Source organism: Rhinolophus sinicus, chromosome 3, assembly GCF_057876585.1.
Source record: "Rhinolophus sinicus isolate RSI-liver-muscle chromosome 3, RSI-T2T, whole genome shotgun sequence".
Lineage (NCBI taxonomy): Eukaryota > Metazoa > Chordata > Mammalia > Chiroptera > Rhinolophidae > Rhinolophus > Rhinolophus sinicus.
In genome coordinates, this window is record NC_142503.1 from 105,256,186 (window position 1) to 105,274,922 (window position 18,737).

At 35.7% G+C, this 18,737-nt stretch overlaps 1 protein-coding gene across 6 annotated transcripts in view; it reads right to left on the reverse strand.

Annotated features, from left to right (window-relative positions):
- Positions 1-18,737, reverse strand: part of LRRC49 (leucine rich repeat containing 49) — a 129,563-nt gene that overhangs the window by 80,940 nt on the left and 29,886 nt on the right. For 5 of the 6 annotated variants that reach the window (XM_019736012.3, XM_074328207.2, XM_019736013.3 and 2 more), the window contains one exon: positions 4,377-4,438. In XM_019736012.3, coding sequence (XP_019591571.1) covers positions 4,377-4,438 — 62 coding nt within the window. Of the gene's footprint in view, positions 1-4,376; positions 4,439-4,546; positions 4,696-18,737 lie in introns of those variants that run through there. The other variant, XM_074328208.2, reaches the window with a different exon arrangement.

The following is an 18,737-nucleotide window of genomic DNA, read 5'->3' on the forward strand; positions in this document are numbered from 1 at the left end:
GGGGAATTTGACATAAAACAGCAATCTCTAATTTAACAGATACTCTCATTTTGGGGGCCATAACTCAATGGTTCCCACATCTAGCATCGAATTGCACATCAGAATCTTCTGAGGAACCTGAAAAAAGTCATTCCTGGCCCCACTCCAAGTCTGCTGAAGCAGATCAGCCAGCAGTGAACCAGTGACTGTATTTTCAAAGTTTCCAAGGACGTCTTTATATGTAATCTGCTTGGAGAAATCACTCAAAGGAGGGACAGTTATGAGAATGGCTGCCTGAACACATGCTCTAACCTCTCTCCACCCTCTCAAAATCTCTTTGAAATGACAACATAAAAGCATGAACTACCCATTGCAGAACTAAAAAGCCAGGATGAGTTCCGTCAGCAGGCCAGAACACTAAGGAATTTCTGGAAGATATAAAGCAGATGGAATCAGTAAAACCCCAAATTGCTGAAGAGCTTTACATGAACAGGATTATTACATTGGTAGTTAGTAAGTGTTGCCAGCAGTGCCTCAGAATATCTGCTAGATCAGAGGCAGCAAATGTTTGCGGCAGATCTGGGTCAGCTGTCCAGTAATGAAGGAAGGCTTTGGTAATGATCTGCCAGCCTCTCACCCTCGGGGTGGCTAACTCCTGAGTTGTCCCTAGATTGAAAGTGATGAGAGAAGGTCAGCGCCCTAGGTAAGGTCTGGTGGCCAGGACGAAAAAGGAGCCCCTGTTCCCAGGAGGCAGGATTCTTGTGCACATCCCAAAGGGAAGTCCAACTGGGCAGACATCCCCCTCCTCCCTCCCCTACATCTTCTGCAGACAGAGATCCTGTACAATTTGCCTTCAAAGTGATATTTTTAAACTTGTTTTGAGGAAACAACTCCATCTAGATTCATTTATAAATATGAACTACCTTCCAAAAACCCTGGAAACAAAGAAACAAAGAAAGAAAGAACATTTTTGTTTGTTTCTTTTGTTTAGAGAACAAATACAGGTATGAACTCCAAGGGCAAAAAGGAAATTCTAGAAATCAAATGAAATTTTATCTCATTCATAAAATAAGATTAAACCATTAGGAAAACACATACAATCAGAACTACTTGGAAATTGAGATCGTGAGAGCCAAGAAAAACAAAACAAATCTTAACCAGAAAGACAGCACCCAGAAGAAGAGGTGACCAGTGCAACCAACATATCTGAAGAATGAATTAGTTTTAACCAAGCCCCTTGATTAACCACAGGATATTCCTTTTAAGGTGATCATCGTAAAATGGACTGTGGCGGACTCCTCCAGCATTGTGTGGGCTGGAGGAAGGCCCAGGGTTAGTATGGGGTTGGGGGTCGGAGGGGACCTCACTGCAGGTGCCCAGAGGGTGACCCGGGGAGTCCACCCTGAGCCCTGTCCATCAATTTGCCCAGGCTGTGCCCTCTACCACTAGTGTCCCAGTCCCCTTCATTCCCTAAGCCCTGCTCTGCACTTAGAACTCACTGCAGGTACCATCTCCCTCTGAGAAGGCTCCCTTCACACCTAGGCTGAGTTACATTGGCTAATATCCCTGCACATCACCACAGCCAAGCTTCATTCACTGAGTTATAATTACCTATTTGTGCTTCTGTCTTCCTCACACTCTGAGGGATATTTTATCCAGAAGCACCGGTTCTATTCAGATATACAGACATGAATATTTGTCATTTATTCTCTAAATATATCTCGCATGTCTGCTGGTAGAACTTAAGTGCACTGTCCTATCTGCAGGAAAACTTACAAAAAGGGTGTCTACCACAAAGGGTTCTGCTCACCACTAAATATAGGTACCCATTCAACCCATGTAGTCGTTCTCTGAATTCAATAGGGTGCCATCACAATTTGGAACTTTCTGAATTTCTACCAGGTACCGAACCGTCCATGTAAATGGACCTCTAAGAATCCAATAACTTGGTTAAAACCTAGTGGTCCTACTAGGTAACAGTCAGTGCATTTTTGTCTCCCCGAAATGGATACACAGTTAAATATTTTCACTGCTGAATACTATCTGAGAGCTTTCCAGAAGGAGTCCTAAAAGGTACTGACTTTCAGCTTTACACTGCCCTTTCTACTCTTCTTGGGCCCTGAGCCACTGAACTGTAACAGCGGGCAACTCTGTTATGCCAGGGCTACAGCAGGGTACCCGGGCCCTGAAAAGGTACTGTAGTTATCACTACAGATCATCCAATGGCCCAGCTCTCTGAAATATTTGTCTTGACTAATGTTTACAGAAATGTTTTCAAGGTTTGCACGCTCCAATTTTCCCCCTCAGACCCAATATATGCTCTATACTGTCTCCTGGACCGCGTGCACCGATGGCAAAGAGCAGGAAACATACTTAGCCTCAAAAGCATATCAGCTGAGAGCACTAGAGGAGGGTAAAGGGCTAAGCCCCTGTAGAAACACAGAATGCAATTAGAAAAGGAAGGCCCTGAAGTTGTTGACTCACTTCTCTGGCGATTTCTTGCAAAATCATGCTTTCTAAAGGAAGTTATCAATATTAATCCCATTAATGATAACTTTATTTTGCTGAGTGAGTGAAACTCCTTTACAGGTTGGAAGAAAATTCCCTAAAATACTCGCAATTAGAATGGATTCCCTGCAGAGCCAGCGTCACCCAGCAAGGGCTCGCTGCCCAAACACACAGACGCCAATACTATGGCAGCCGCTTTTGACAAAAGAAAAGACTTTATTTGCGAGTTGACTGACAAGGAGACAGGAGACGAGGCTCAGATCTGTCTCCCCGATTTAGGGTTCAGGGCAGGTTTAAGGGGTTTCAGTACCAGATCTCCCTGGAAAACAGACCCTTGGATTCTAAAAGGGTTCTGGTGTTCGAGTCTGGTCCTTTGGTTCCATGGGTGGGGGTCAGTTAAGGAAGGGTTCACAAGTGTCACTTGTAAACTTTGGTTCTGGGTCTTGTTAGAAACAGGATAGGACCAGTTTGAGCAAGTTCTGCGGTGACACCAGGAGTCCAGAAGTTCAGGTGTCCTGGGGACTGGGACCATTGTAACCCCTACACCCAAATTTATATCTCTTTTTAAATTACTCCCCATAAACAAGACAAGAAGCAAAAGTAGTGAGTTCTACCTCAAGTTGGGAGAATCTAAGGGTTTGCAGCACCTTAAACCGCTAATATTGTGAGACATGAGAAACATACTGTGAGAATGAGAAACTATCCTCTCAAAACAGTTGTTCTTTAGGTAGACATTCCCTAAAGAAAATTGAGTGTCCCTTCCAGTGCCATTGAAAATAAATCCTACCTCCCCAACAAGACAGAAAGGCAGCTGGAAGAGCATTCAACATAAATGGAAAAGAAGATTAAAGTCGTTCAGAAAATTTTAATATTTTTTCCAGAGAAGAGAAAAAATGAGAAAGATTAAGAATATTTTCTTTGAAATAATACATATTTGTGAAGTTCACCATCTGGATTTAATCTCTAACGTTTAGAAGTATAGTACAGGGGTATAGGGTGAACACTTAGGTCGGATGGAGGAGGAAAAAGATGATAACAGAAAATGCACAAAAACTAAACTAGTTTTGAATAATCAGAAGCACAGACCCAGAGGTCAGGATGTGCTCTAAACTCTTTTAGACTTAATTTTTACCCTCTTCTAAAAGCAGATTCAAAGAACATCCTTGAAGTGAAACTAAAGAACGGAGGGTTGGTTATAAAGCCTAATTCTGACTGACTGGCTGGGGGAAGGAGGAGAAGGAGAGAATTAGGAAGGAGCAGAGGTCATTCCACGTCGAAAAGTCTGCTGGTCTCAGCTCCACATTTCAGTACTGAGATTTCAGTACTGAAATCTCCCTCATTGACATTTTGTCACAATATAAAGGATCATACACTTCAAAAATTTGGGAAACAAAACTTACACATTTATATATTCGAATATACAGTCTCTTAGCAGCATTAGTTCTAAGTAGGGACACTAAGTTAGAACTTAGGGCCTAATTAGCAATTTGCTCTAACAAATATATTTGCTATATCAAAACTGCTTAGCAGCTATACAGATTTAGATGATAACTTAAAAAGAAATTCGAATTCAACTGACTAGTGCAGTAAGTGTCAAATGAAGGACAGCAAAATATATGTTGTTGAAATTTCCACCTTTTACAAGAGAGCAACTCTGAAGTATAATCAAATAAAAAGCACATGTTATACTAATTTCATCATTAGAGGCAATGATATACACCAGAGCTTTGTTTTTCCACAAAGAACTTGCCATAGCCAGCCCTCTCATTTTCCAGTTTAAAATCTCACATGCCAGTAAACTCTCCAAGGAACTTATAATCTTAACTTAAAGCAGTAGAACCCACACAATCAAGTTATTAATAAATGACAAGTTGGGAGTTTCCACTTACTTAGATATATTGTTGAAGCTGAGAAACAGACGTTGGAGGCAGGGCAAATTATCCACATCTCTCTAGAAGGAAACAGAAAGCAAAAATTTATCAGCTGAAAGAAAAAGAAATGTTACAAACGTCTTCTTGCTCAGCTGTTGAAATATATAGTCATTTCTATTTACTGCAACCTTGCTAGACCATTGATTTCTACTGGACACTGAGCTCCATTCTTCTCCACTGCAGATTAAATGGGAGGGTTTCAGCACATCCGCAGAACAAGCTGCACCACTCACAAGGTAAAAAGCACGGAAGAGAACAGAGAGAGATGCTGCTGCTAGCCTCTTTAAGCATGCTTTTGGGAAAGAAGCCAAAATGCTACTTCAGCATTTCAACTGTAGCACAAATATAGTATGATCAAACATTTGTTAAAAATCACTTTTAAAAGGAAGCCATTCAAATACTTTAAATTTTAAATTTATGCAATTAGCTTTCCAAACAGTACTGAGAATTTGTCATGCCTGTGAGTGTGTGTGTGTGTGTGTGTGTGTGTGTGTGTGTGTGTCCTCCTGTTGTAGTTTGAACCTTGGTTGCCGTTTGCAAGTCAATGGCAAGGATCTGAAAATGTCACAGCTATTTACCTCACTTCTCTCAAACCCTTGGAAATATACTGCTCAAGTACAAATGAACCAATACACGGACAATATCCCCACAAAACGAAAGCAGATCATAGTGAATGTCACTAAAGGGCACCATCAGAGCAATGTCCAATCCAAGCAAGAATCAGAGGTTTCCCGAAAATTAATATAAGACCTGGTATTACATTATATTATACTGTATTATTATATTATATTATACCCGGTCTTATAGTAAAATAAGACTGGGTCTTATATTAATTTTTGTTCCAAAAGACGCATTAGAGCTGATTGTCTGGCAAGATATTATTTTCGGGGAAACACAGTATACCTGGAAATCTACCCTGTTCTGTTTAGATACGGCACCCCAAAGCAAATCTCTGCTGTTTAAATATAGTTCTACTCATCAAATATTGAAATGTTTGGCCCAAACGATTTTTTTAAATCATAAAGTAATACAAAGCTACCTAATTTCATTAAGTGAAAAGACACAAACCTTCTGATAGGTATGACATATACTGGAGTAACAGAGTCTTAAGAGGACGTTTAGTAATTACCTAGTCTACAACTTCATTATTCACATGAGAAACGGTAAACAGTTGAGGTTGTTGCAGGGGCAGGGTGGGAATGGGGTGGGAAGGCGACCCAGTATTATATACAGTCTTAGAGGCTGAGGCAGGACAAATTTCCACGTATCATGACTTCCAGTGTTCTGCTCTTCAAAATACTACAGACTGGCACTTCTCATATAAAATGTTTGTCATTTTTAAGGGCAATATCATTTACAGTAATTCCGAGTTATATGAGTTTGAATAATGCTAATATAAATACATACATTTTACATATTATTGTGACCAATATTTAAAACCAAATCAAAACCTATCTTACTGTTTCTGTTAGGACATCATCTTTCTTCCTTCCTTTCTTCCTCCCTTTGAAAACTACCATTTCCAAGATCCCACAAGAATTTAGGCAAGTGCATTAAAATTACAGACAAGCCCAGCTTTCCCAAAAATGGTTCATTTATTTATTTTTAAAATCTTGTTATCCAAAGAAAATACAAAAGTGATGGAATTGTGGCAGAACCACCTCTTACTAGTTTTTGAGAGCATAGGAGAAATGAATCTGGCTTAAGGCATTCTCTCATGTGGCTTCCGTTGTGTGCCATTCTCCAACCTTCTCTCAACCCCTTAGACCCTAAGCAGTGTAAAAGGAATACAACTGCAGGGACAGAATCACTGGCAATGTATACCATTCCTTCGGCATTACCATTCTCAGGCCCACGCCTGGAAAGCCCGTTCCACAGCTGTGAGTTAGTGATTTTTAGAGTTTTTCAATCATGGTCAAGGAATAAGGCTGCATAAAACGGGAAGGCAGCCAAAGTCCCCCAGTGGGTGACAGGGCTACATGTTGGCAAAATTCTTGAATCATCTCCACCAGCCAGCTACCTCTCTCTGATATTCCCAGAAGTGAGAGGGGAGTGGGGTGAAGGAGGCATTACAGACTAGCGGTAGGGTTCATTTTACTCCAAGGCCCTATTTTCCAAAGGAAATGATAGCTGGCTTTCTATCTGGTCTCTAAAAGTATGGAGTCACAGCCAAATTGAAAGCCCTCTCTGTGCTCTTGGGGAATCTCTTCTCCCAAATTCTTCCTTAAATGTACCTGAGATATTTCTGGGCACAAGCATTGTTTGCTGACATCTAATTGGGAGAAACTGTGAAGCAGTAGCCTGGATCTCCTTTGAATCAAGGCACCTTAAAAAAATATATTTGTCGGCCGGCCCAGTGGCTCAGGCGGTTAGAGCTCCATGCTCCTAACTCCGAAGGCTGCCTGTTGGATTCCCATATGGGCCAGTGGGCTCTCAACCACAAGGTTGCCAGTTCAACTCCTCGAGTCCCGCAAGGGATGGTGGGCTTCGCCCCCTGCAACTAAGATTGAACACGGCACCTTGAGCTGAGCTGCCTCCCCGATGGCTCAGTTGGTTGGAGCACATCCTCTCAACCACAAGGTTGCCGATTTCGACTCCTGCAAGGGATGGTGGGCTGTGCCCCCTGCAACTAGCAACGGCAACTGGACCTGGAGCTGAGCTGTGCCCTCCACAACTAACACTGAAAGGACAATAACTTCACTTGGAAAAAAGTCCTGGAAGTACACACTGTTCCCCAATAAAGTCCTGTTCCCCTTCCCCAATAAAAAAATCTTAAAAAATAAATATATATATATATATATATATATATATATATTTGTGTCCGAGTTCCAGCCTACCATTTCAGAGACTACAGACACCTTTCAAGACATAATTTTTTGCTATTAAAATATAAGTTCAAATTACATCAAGTGATAATTTGTGAGAAAGGTTTTAAGTTTATTTTATTAAATGATAATGTTTTGTATTTATCGTCATTTATGAAAAAAATTTTTACCAGACGTCTTTATCAAATTTTAAACACCAATAACTGTCATTACTTGACAGAGCTATGAAAAATATTCACAAAAAATTGAAAACTAAAATCAGAATCCAACTACATATATCCTTATAACCACTTTAATAGATACTCTTTCCAGAAATTTGAAAAATAAAATAATTACCCACAATCATTTTTATTATTCCAAATTTCATTTTTTAAGAAAATTATAACTTTTCTTTAATTTTTCCAGCAATTCTGAGATATACTTTGTAATGAATTACTAGCATTAGAATAGACAAAAAGAAAACGTATTTATCATATCAATTATCTAAGCATGAGTTATTTACAGGAAAAAAAGACTTATAGAAAGCTACTAGAAGATGGTTCCTCTAATATGAGACAGTAAACAAAAGATGGAGAAATGTAAGATCCAGGAAGTTGATTCACCATTGGAGGGAGGCAAAGAAAAATCCAAAAATGACATCTATAGCAGGCTTAAGAGCAACCAGTCAACATCAGAGACAGAAGACAAAGGGCCCTAGACCAGGTATCTTCAAAGGGAGCAAATGAAACAGATTACCTGACATCTCTGCCCATACACAGAAGAATTTTACAATTCTGTTGGGGAGTTTGGACATTAGTTAATGGTAGAACCCTCAATTAATGGGGGAAACAAGACAGTTACTAATGCCAGGAAAAACAAGAGCTTAATATCATGGTCCAACATGCACTTTGAAAAGCTCATCTTGTTGTGCTAGACAATCCTAATCTATTAAATTATAAATTCATCAACCTGAATCAAGCCTGATCCACCTTTGACCAGATGCCCAAGAAATCTCAAAAACGAATATCCTGCCTTTGCCCTCAAGGATCTCACACTATGTCATGGTAGTGTGCTCTTCCTTCCAGTATGCAATTATCTCGGCTTTTCTTTATCAACAAGTTATATTTTGGCGGAAGCCAGCATGCTACAAACTGCTTACTCAAAAAATTTAATTAATTTGGAATGATGGGGAAAGGAGAAATGGAGGGATTAAGAATAATGTAAGAAAGCTAAATTCTTACAGCTTTGAGAAAAAGTCAGCACATTTATTTCATTGTGAAGAATTAAACCCTCCCAAAATTTTTCTCTGGAGATAACAATATCACAGGCATAAAAATTATTGCAAAGAAGCAATAACGTTAACATACCTAAGATGAGAAGATGATGAAATAAAATATTTACATATAGGGGAATACTCATCTGTTTATTAATCTGCTCATAGTCTCAAATTTATTGTATTTCACACAATTCTGAGAATCACATTCAAAACATCATTTGAAGTGAAATTCAAAACCATTTAATATATTTTAAAATATAATCCTTTTAAAAAGAAATCTAGTGAAAACACAATGGGATTTATAGATGATGTAATACACGATTGTACACCTGAAATCTATGTAACTTTACGAACAATTGTCACCCCAATAAACTTTAATTTAAAAAAAAAGAGATCTAAATAAAATTACTTAATACCAGACTATTGGGAGAATTATAAGTTTTGATTTTTCAAAAGAATAATAACTTGCCATTTGAGAAATATGCTTGTCCTATTCTGCTCATTGTTTTCCATATTTCTAAACTTCACAAAAGAACTAGATGATTCAGCAATCTAACCATGTGTATAACATCTATTACTGGAGTTATTTTTAGAGCAGCCTCCTGCAGAGGAATAAGGAAGAAGAAAGGCAAAGAGATAGAGGCTTTGGCATGTATCAAGTAGGACAAAGATTACTATAATAAAATTGCAACTATTCTCATTTCATGACCTATTCTGTCATACAAAAAAGAGTAAAAATATATAGGGGTAAGTATTTTCATTTGAGAACTGGAAACATATTTATAAACAAAGCATTGAATAAGTTTGAAAAAAAACAATGGAAAAAAGTAATCTTTTTATAAAAGGGTTTATTAAGTTAATTCCAAAATGACTACTTCCTACAGCCATCACTTTGTGACACAGACACATATTACACAAGGAATAATATGTGTAAGCTATCATATCGATGACTCTAATCATATATTTAAATGTCAATTTAAAAAAGTCCATTATCTGGTTCTGTAACCCAAAGGAATTAATATGTATATCTGCTTTTTATATTTGTTAACTACCTATTACATGGCAATAAATATCAGTCAGTCTAGCCTCAAGTTGTTTTCCAAATCTGATTTTCTTCTACACTCTCTTGTAATCCCCCTCAAAAAAAAGATAAAAGGGAACTAGAAACTAATTAGTTGGTAATCAGACACTGATACTCTGACTACAGAGATTTCTAGTCTCTATTACGAGGAGAGCTAGATTTAATAGCTATAAAGTAAAACAGAAAAAGCTCCAACTTCACAGGCCTTTCCTCACTTGAATTTGTAGTTCAAATTTACATCACAAGCATGAGCTAACAAGACTCCTCATAAAAAATGGTCCCTAGCATCCATGCCTGTATCACTCCTGGCAAAACTCTCTGAAAAGACACAAACTCGGTTCAGGCTTTACAACATTCTGACTATCCCAAACTACTAACATGTGAAAAAAATTAGCATGAGCAAGAGTCAGCAGAAATTTCAGGAAGCTGTCAAAAAATTAAGAAACCATAATAACTTGATAAAGACTATGGAATATCCATGTTTAAAAGTATTAGAGAAATAAAAGTAATCAAAACATGAGAGAAATACAATACTATAAATAAAGAGATATGAGCATTTATGAAAACAAACTTCTACAAAAAATAATGGCCATTACTAAAAACACCATGGATACACGGAAAATCAGATTAGACAAAACTGAGAAGTTACTGAACTGGAAGATATCACTAAAGAAGTAAAAAATGCAGAAATGTAGCAGAGAGAGATAAGAACAACAAAACTTTTAAGAAACAAAGGATAGAACAGGAAAGTGCACACTGTGCCTTGTAGGTATTTAAGAAGCAAAAAGAGAGAAAATAGGAGTAGGTAACATTTGAAAATATACAGACTCAGGATGTTCCCATAATTAATGAAAGATAATAATCTGCAGATTCAGGAAACACAAATATCCAGTATGCTAATAAAATTACCATATTTAATCAAATCTAAGATACCGCCTTACAATTATTTTATGTAACACTTAGTGAAAATCAACTTATGATTAACCAATAATAAAATAATCTATCACTTAGAATTTTTTATGATTACTGAAAGAGCTCTTTTGGATTTATTTAACATATATATTTTAACCTAATATCATTCTTATGTATACCTAAAAATTAAGCAAAATAAATTAATTAAATAAATGAACTCCCAAAATATCTCCACTTACTATAAGACTCGAGTAGTTAGACAGTGTAGACAAATGGTAGACATTTGGCATAATGTCTACCAATGGCATAATGATAGACAAATAGATGGAACAGAATACAAGGTCCAGAAAAAGATTCATTTGATTATAACTAAATTTCAACCAACACACCAATTCAATTCAATGGGGGAAAACAGGATCTTTTCAAGAAAAGGTGATGGAGCAAATAAATATCCCTACCTCACATCATACAGAAAATTTAATTAAACACAGATTGCAGGCCTAAAGTGAAAGGTAAAACTATAAAACATCTGGAGGAAAACAGAGGAGAACATATTCATGATATTGAGACAGGCAAAGACTTCTTAGCCAGGATAAGAAAGCACTAATGATAAAAGAAAACAATTTGGTAAACGGCATGTCACTAAAATTTAAAGCTTTCATATATCAAAAACATTATTAAGAAAGCAAAATGGCAAGCCATGCAGAAAATAAACTCAATACATATATCAAACAAAGAACCTAAATCTAGCATAAAGATCTACTACAACTCAATAACAAAAAGATAAACAACCCAATTTTTTTAATGGGCAAAAGACTTGAACTGATACTTCACAAAAGGGTATGTCAGAATTGCCAACAAGTACTCGAAAAATGTTCAAAATCATTAGTCATCAAGGAACTGCAAATTAAAACCACAAATTAAAATCACTAAAACTATAAAGACTGTCCATGTCAAACATTGGCAAGGATATGGAGCAATGGGCACTCTCCTTTATTGCTAGTGGGGGTGAAAAGTGGTATAATCACTTTTGGAAAACTGTTTGGCATTTTCTAATAAATTTAGACATCCACCAACCTTATGGCTCAGTAATGACACTTCTATGTATTTACCCAAGAAAAATGAGGGGATATGTCCAGCAAAATAAATACATAAATACTACAAGAATATTCATAGCAGCTTTATTTGCAAAAGCCAAAACTTGGAAATAACCAAGGTGGCTGTGAACATAAGAATGAAAAAGCAAACTGTATTGTATTCAGACAATGACTACAATTCAGCAATTTTGTTAAAAACTACTGATACACACAGCAAAATGGATTAATATCAAAAAAATTATGTATAGTACACAAAAGAATACATATTATATATATATATTAAATACAAATATATAATATATATAAAAGATCTTGTTTTCCCCATTGAATTGAATTTTGTGTGTATACACATACACACGCACACGCACACACACACACACATACACACACACTTTACAAAAAGTTCAAAAATAGGCAAAATTAATCCATGGGGACATAAGTCAGGAAACCTCCGGAGTAGAGAAAGGCATCGAGTGGAAAGAGGCACGAGAGAACTTTCTGGAATGATAGAACTTTTTCCTATCTTGATCTGTATATATATTCATTTGATATATATATATATATATATATATATATATATATATATATATATATATATATCAAATGAATATATATATATATATAGCCAAAAAAATGTATACACACTTTATTCTACAATTACAAGAGGTGCTCAAAGTGGTTACCGTCAGCGTTCAGACACTTCTGATTATGGTGAACTACTGCTTGGGCAACGTTGACCAAAGTGTCCACTTGTATACATTATTTTTGGCACCCCCATATATGTGTACATAAATAAACTGTACAGTTAAGATTTGTGAATTTTACTGTATCTAAATTATACCTCAATAGAGTAGGAAGAAAAGACTTCACATTTAGAATCCAATTTCTGACTCAGTACATAACAATGTCTGCACTTTTCACAGAGGATTGTCTTCCGAGCCATCAGAAACAGTGGTGACGCAGTATACACTAAAGTGTGCTCCATTATTGGCCACAGGATTTTCTTTCAAGCTACTGACCCCATTCTGTATGTTTTGATATGGATAAAGAAACACCAGGGCTATTGTCTGAATGTTTGTGCCTCCCCACATTCATGTGTTGAAATCCTAACCCCCAGAGATGATGGTATTCGGAGCCTGGGATGTCAGTGAGGTCCTTGCTTAAGTCTTGAGGGTGGAGCTCTCCTGAACAGGATAAGCGCCTTATAACAGAGACCCCGCAGAGATCTCGAGCCTCTTCCACCATGAGAAGGCATGGTGAGAAAGCACCCACTACGGACCAGAAGAGGGCTCTCACCAAAATGAAACCAGACCAGCACCTTGATCTTGGACTTCCTAGACTCCAGACTGTGAAAAATAAATATCTGTTGTTTATAAGCCACCCAATCTATGGGATTTTGTTATAGCCGTCTGAATGGACTAAGAACCAGCATGAATTATTCACATAGCCTTTTGTTGCTGTGCAATTTCTCTCATCTGTTCCAAGGAGTTTCATTAGTTTCTCCTGCCTTTAGTTACGTTGCCCGGCATATGAGAAGCAACCTCTCTAAGCCTATCTCAGTAACAAAATGTAACACAGCCTCACCAAACATGGTTATCTTCCCTTTAAAATATTTGCTTGCTAATTAGCAGAAAATGTGGGATGGCAGTCGTTTCTCCACAAAAAAAAAAAGTTCACTAATATTAAACTTATGTCTTTGCTGTTTTATTTCCATACCTTTCTGAATTGAGTAACGTTTCATTTCAATGCCAAATCATGATGCAATCTTTTTAAATACATTTTAAAGAATGATTAAATTCAAAACATGTTGTACCAACAATTGAAATGACAATAGTATAAACAGGTATAACCACATTCACATACATTTAGGCAATGAAATGACTGTAGCCTGTCCAATAGTTATTTTTTAAGATGCCATAGATTGTAAGACATATCCAGAGTTGTTGAAATATGGAAAAATGTGTCTCAAATTGGTGAAAGATAGTAGTTCCACGTCAATACACATCACAGTGTGTCGGAAGGAATTCAAAAAGGAAGTCTATAATCCTAAACGCAACCAGAGGAAAAGAAGACCGCCTACAAAAAAATGATAGTAGACAGTTTAATGACAATAAGAGAAAGCCAAAGAAAATGGAATATGAGCTTCAAACATCTGGGGAAAAAATAACTGTCAACCAAGTCAAACCATCAGTCATGAATAAAAGCAAAATAAACACATTATTAGACAAAAACTGAGAGCGTTTACTATCCTTAGAATCACCTTAAAGGAAAATTTTCTAAATTAGATATTTTGGGAGGAGTGGTAAGCCTAAACCAACATATGTGTGAATCCAAATAAGCATTCACTGAAAACAACAGCAATTAAAATATCTAATTTGTGGAGTAAAAAGTTCTAAAGAAAATACTAGGCAATAAAAACATGTAAAATGGGAGGGGGTTACTGGACTAAATGATTCTAAGTTCCTTACCTGAGAACAGGGTAGGGATGTGCATTAACTCTGTAATTTAAATCAAGTGTGTATTTTAAAATGTTAAGAGTAACCATTCAAGTGAGAAAGAATAGCAAAAACGCCTTCAACCTGAAATAAGGCCCAAGATATAAAAGCAGAGGAAAAGCAGGACAAATAAAAAGCATGAGAAACACTTTAGTTATGAATTTAAATATATCAGTAATCACAATCAGTACAACAGAATACTCTCCGGTTAGAAGACAGATTCTCAGATTCTAAGGTAAAAAAGGAGTCGTGTCTGCTTCAACTTCTTTCAACAATGTCTTGCAGTTTTCGGTATACAGGTATTTCATCTCCTTTGTTAAGCTTATTCCTAGGCATTTTACTCTTTGTTTGCAATTCTAAATGGGATTGTTTTCTTCATTTCTCTTTGATAGTTGCTTTTTAGTACATAGAAACACAACAGATTTTTGTACATTGAATTTGTATCCTAAAACTTTGCTGTATTTGTTTATTATTTCTAACAGGTTTTTGGTGGAGTCTTTAGGGTATTTTTATACATAAAATCATGTCATCCGCAAATAGTGACAGTTTTCCTTCTTCCTTTCCAATTTGGATGCCTTTTATTTATTTTTCTTGCCTAATTGCTACTCAGCCATTAAAAAAAGATGAAATATTGCCATTTGGGACAACACGGATGGAACTTGGGGGTATTACGCTAGGTGAAGTAAGTCAAACAGAAAAGTACAAAAACCATATGATTTCACTCATATGCGGAATATGCGTATAAAAGGAAAAAGTAGCAAACAAACAAAAAACAAACTCATAGATACAGACAACTTGGTTGTTACCAGAGGGGAAGGGGAGGGGAGGGTAAAATGGGTAAAGGTGTCAAACACGTGGTGATGAATGGAAACTAGATTTTTGGTGGTGAGCACCCTATGGAGTATACAAATATTGAATTATAATGTTGCACCCTGAAATTCATGTACTGTTTTAACTAATGTTACTCCAACTTAAAAAGGAGTTGTGCATCCTTTATAAGAAAAAGGTTGAGAGCTAAAGGACTTAATATGATTCAAATAACTCAGCATTATTTCTCTTGATATTCCTGTCCAAAGTACATAACCTGAATCTAATCATGAGGAAACATCATTAGACAAGCCCAAACTGAGGGACATTCTACAGAATAATAAACTAAGTCTTCGAATTTTTCAATGTCATGAAATACAAAGAAAGACTAAGGTACATTTGCAGATTAAAGAAGACTAGGGAGATATAACAACAATGCAATGCATGATCTTGGATTTCCTTTTGCTATAAAGGACACTATTGAGGCAACTGGGAAAATGTGAATGGAATCTACAGATTAGGTAATAGTATTGTATCAATGGTAATTTCCTGATTTTTATCACTATAATGTGGATATATAGGAAAATTTTTTGTTTTTAGGAAAACACACTGAAGTATGTGGAGATAAAGGGGCATCATTTCTGCAACTTACTCATAAATGGTTTAGAAAAAAATAGAGAGACTAGTAGATATAAAGAGAGGGAAAGAGAACAATCGAGAGAAGATAAAGCAAATGCACTAAATGTTATCATTTAAGAAATCTGAGTGAAACATACTGAGAATTCTTTACACTATTGTTGCAACATTTTCTGCAATTATGTCAAAATTTTAAAAAGGTTAAGGAATAAAAAAGATATATGAGGAAAAAAACAAAAGAAAGCTGGTATTAACATTAGACTAAATAAATGTTAAGGCAAGAAGTATTATCAGCTTACTGATATATTCTACATACCTATTAGGTTGGTGCGAAAGTAACTGCAGTTTAAAAGGTTAAAAATAATTGCAAAAACCGCCATTACTTTTGCACCAACCAAATAGAACAGTGCCTGGCATATAGCCCATGCTCATAAAATACTTGCTCAGCGAAGGAGTTAGTAACACAGTTAATACATAATGATGAAAGGAACAATTTATCAGGAAGATGCATCAGTTTTAAACTATGCACACCTAGAAACATAGCTTCAAATACTGACCACATACAAGGCAAATATATTAATAGTAACTATTGACTGTAATATTTACAAGACAATAAAGCAAACCTCAACAAACATCAAAGAACCAATTGCATATAATCCACATTCACTGGCTACAATGCAATTAAATGAGAAAAGAATGACAGAAAAAGAATAAGAAATCCATACATACCAAAAAATATATACTTCTAAATAGCACATGGATCAAAATAACAGAAGTCATAATAGAACTTAGAACATATTTGTAACTAAATGATAAAAATATTAAATTTTAAAGCTTATGAGAAGAAACTGTAGTGGTTCTTAGAGGGAAATTAGCTTTAAGTGCTTATATAATATTAGAAAATAAAAAACACTAAAAATTAATGTACCAAATATCCAACATAAAACTTTAGAAAGAAAATAGAGGAAATAACAGATAAGAACAAAAATCAATAAAATAACATTTTTCAAAGCTCCAAGAGAGGTTCAAAAAAGCCAAAAGCTGCTTCTTTGAAAGTACTGGTAAAATAAACAACCCTCAGGCAAGTATAAATAAGGAAAGTATAAATAAGCGTTATTAGAAGTGACAAGGGGCAATGACTGCAGATAGAGCAGCCACACACACACACAAAAGTGAATTTACATGAAAGGAAACTATAACGTATCAAAACTGATGCCCACTATTATTACTGAGTCAGACTATTACCCACTAATACCCAGACTATTTAACAGATAAGTTCTACCTAATATTTAAGGAACAGATCATCTTTATCTCATGTAAATTGAGATTTATACGAAATAGAAATCCAAAATAGAGCATCACAGAATATTAAAATAAGAAGTACTGCCAATTTAGTTGATGAGGCTAGTATGACCTCTATACCAGAAAAGAACAATAAATATAAAAGAAATTACAGGCCAATCTCAATTATTAGCATAGATGTAAATATTGTGAATAAAATATTAGCGAACAAAATCAAGAATGTATATGAAATATAGCCTATAATATACATAATGACCAAAATGCTAAAATAACTTATCTTTACAAAATCTTGTCATGTAATATGCAAATTTAATAGATTTCAGAAGAACCCATATGATCAATCTAAGAGTTGTAGAAAAGTCACTTAATAAAACCCAACAACCATTCATAATATAATCTCTAAGCAAACTAAAAATACAGAATAATTTATTCAGTCTGATAAATGGCATTTAGCAAACATAGCTAGTAATGCATGTCTTTTTAAAATCAAGAAGTAAGGCACTTTTGCTTCTATATCCAACTTTGTACTGGAGGTTCAGCCAAACTGGAAGTTCAGTCCAGCTCAGTCAAACAAGAAAAAACAAATCTATAATGATTAGGGGAAAACTACTATTGTTTGCAAAAAAATTATAATTGTCTAAATAACAAAACCTAAGATAATCTACAGACATATTATTACAATTATTAAGTGTTAGAGCAAGGTTGCTATATGTAAAACCAATAAACGAAAACCAACTGTGGTTCCATATACTAGTAACAGTCAGAAACCAATTTCTGACCCAAAAAACTTACAATAGCAACAAAAAAGTATAAGATATCTGGGGGGAAATCTAAAAAAAAAAAAAAAAATTTAAATAAGCTACCTATGGAGAAAAGTATAAAATCATTAAATCGGACATATATGAATTGAAAGATGTGTGGCATTCATATTATGCCATTCATATTAACATGCTATGTTCATATTACATTGGAGGCTCGATATCATAAAAATGTCAATTACTTCACAGATACTCCAATTAAACAGACCAGTAGGGTTATTTGTGAAACTTGACATGCTATTTCTAGAATGTATATAGAAGAAGAAAGGACCAAGATGAGTTTTTTAAAGGAAGGAAGGAAGGAAAAGGAAGGAAAGAAAAGAGAAAGGAAGATTGAGGACCTCATTCTACTGGCTCGAGGACATAATAAAAAGTTACAATTATTAAGCCAGTGTTATACTGAAACATGGATAGAGATCAGTTAAACAGCCCAGAGAGGCCAGGCACAGACCAATGCATATGTGGATATTTAATTTGCTAGCGGGAGATACTACCAAGGGGAGAGGGAAAGACAGAAAGAATTCACTTTTCAATAAATGGTGCTGGAACAATTGGGAATCCATATGAGAGAAACAAATAAAATTGGATTTCAGCTTCACACCAGGCAAAAACCAATTCCAAATAGATGAAACACCTACATGTGAAGAATAACTTTAAAACTTTTGTTAGACAATATAGAAAAATATCTTTATGTCCGTAGCCTACAAAGAATGATTTTTCAAACAAAAAAAACAGAAACAATAAAGAAAACTATTAATGATTTCTACTTCTTTTCCTGAAAACGCAGAAACCAAAGAAATTTGTTTCTTTTCCTGTTTCTAACAGGAAAAGGTAAACAAACAAACAAAAAATCCTGTTATTTCAATGAGCAAAGGATAAGGTCATTCACAGTATCAAAAAAGAAAAAAGATGAAAGGCATTCAACATCACTGGAAATTCAAAATAAAATCTCATTGTAATATATTTTTTATAGTTAAAAGATTGGCAAAGATTAAAAGGTCTGACAATATCAAGTGTCGCCAAACATGTGAAGTTAAAGGACTTCTCAGGTCATGCTGCTGGAAGTGTCATTTGGTACAACCACCTTGGGG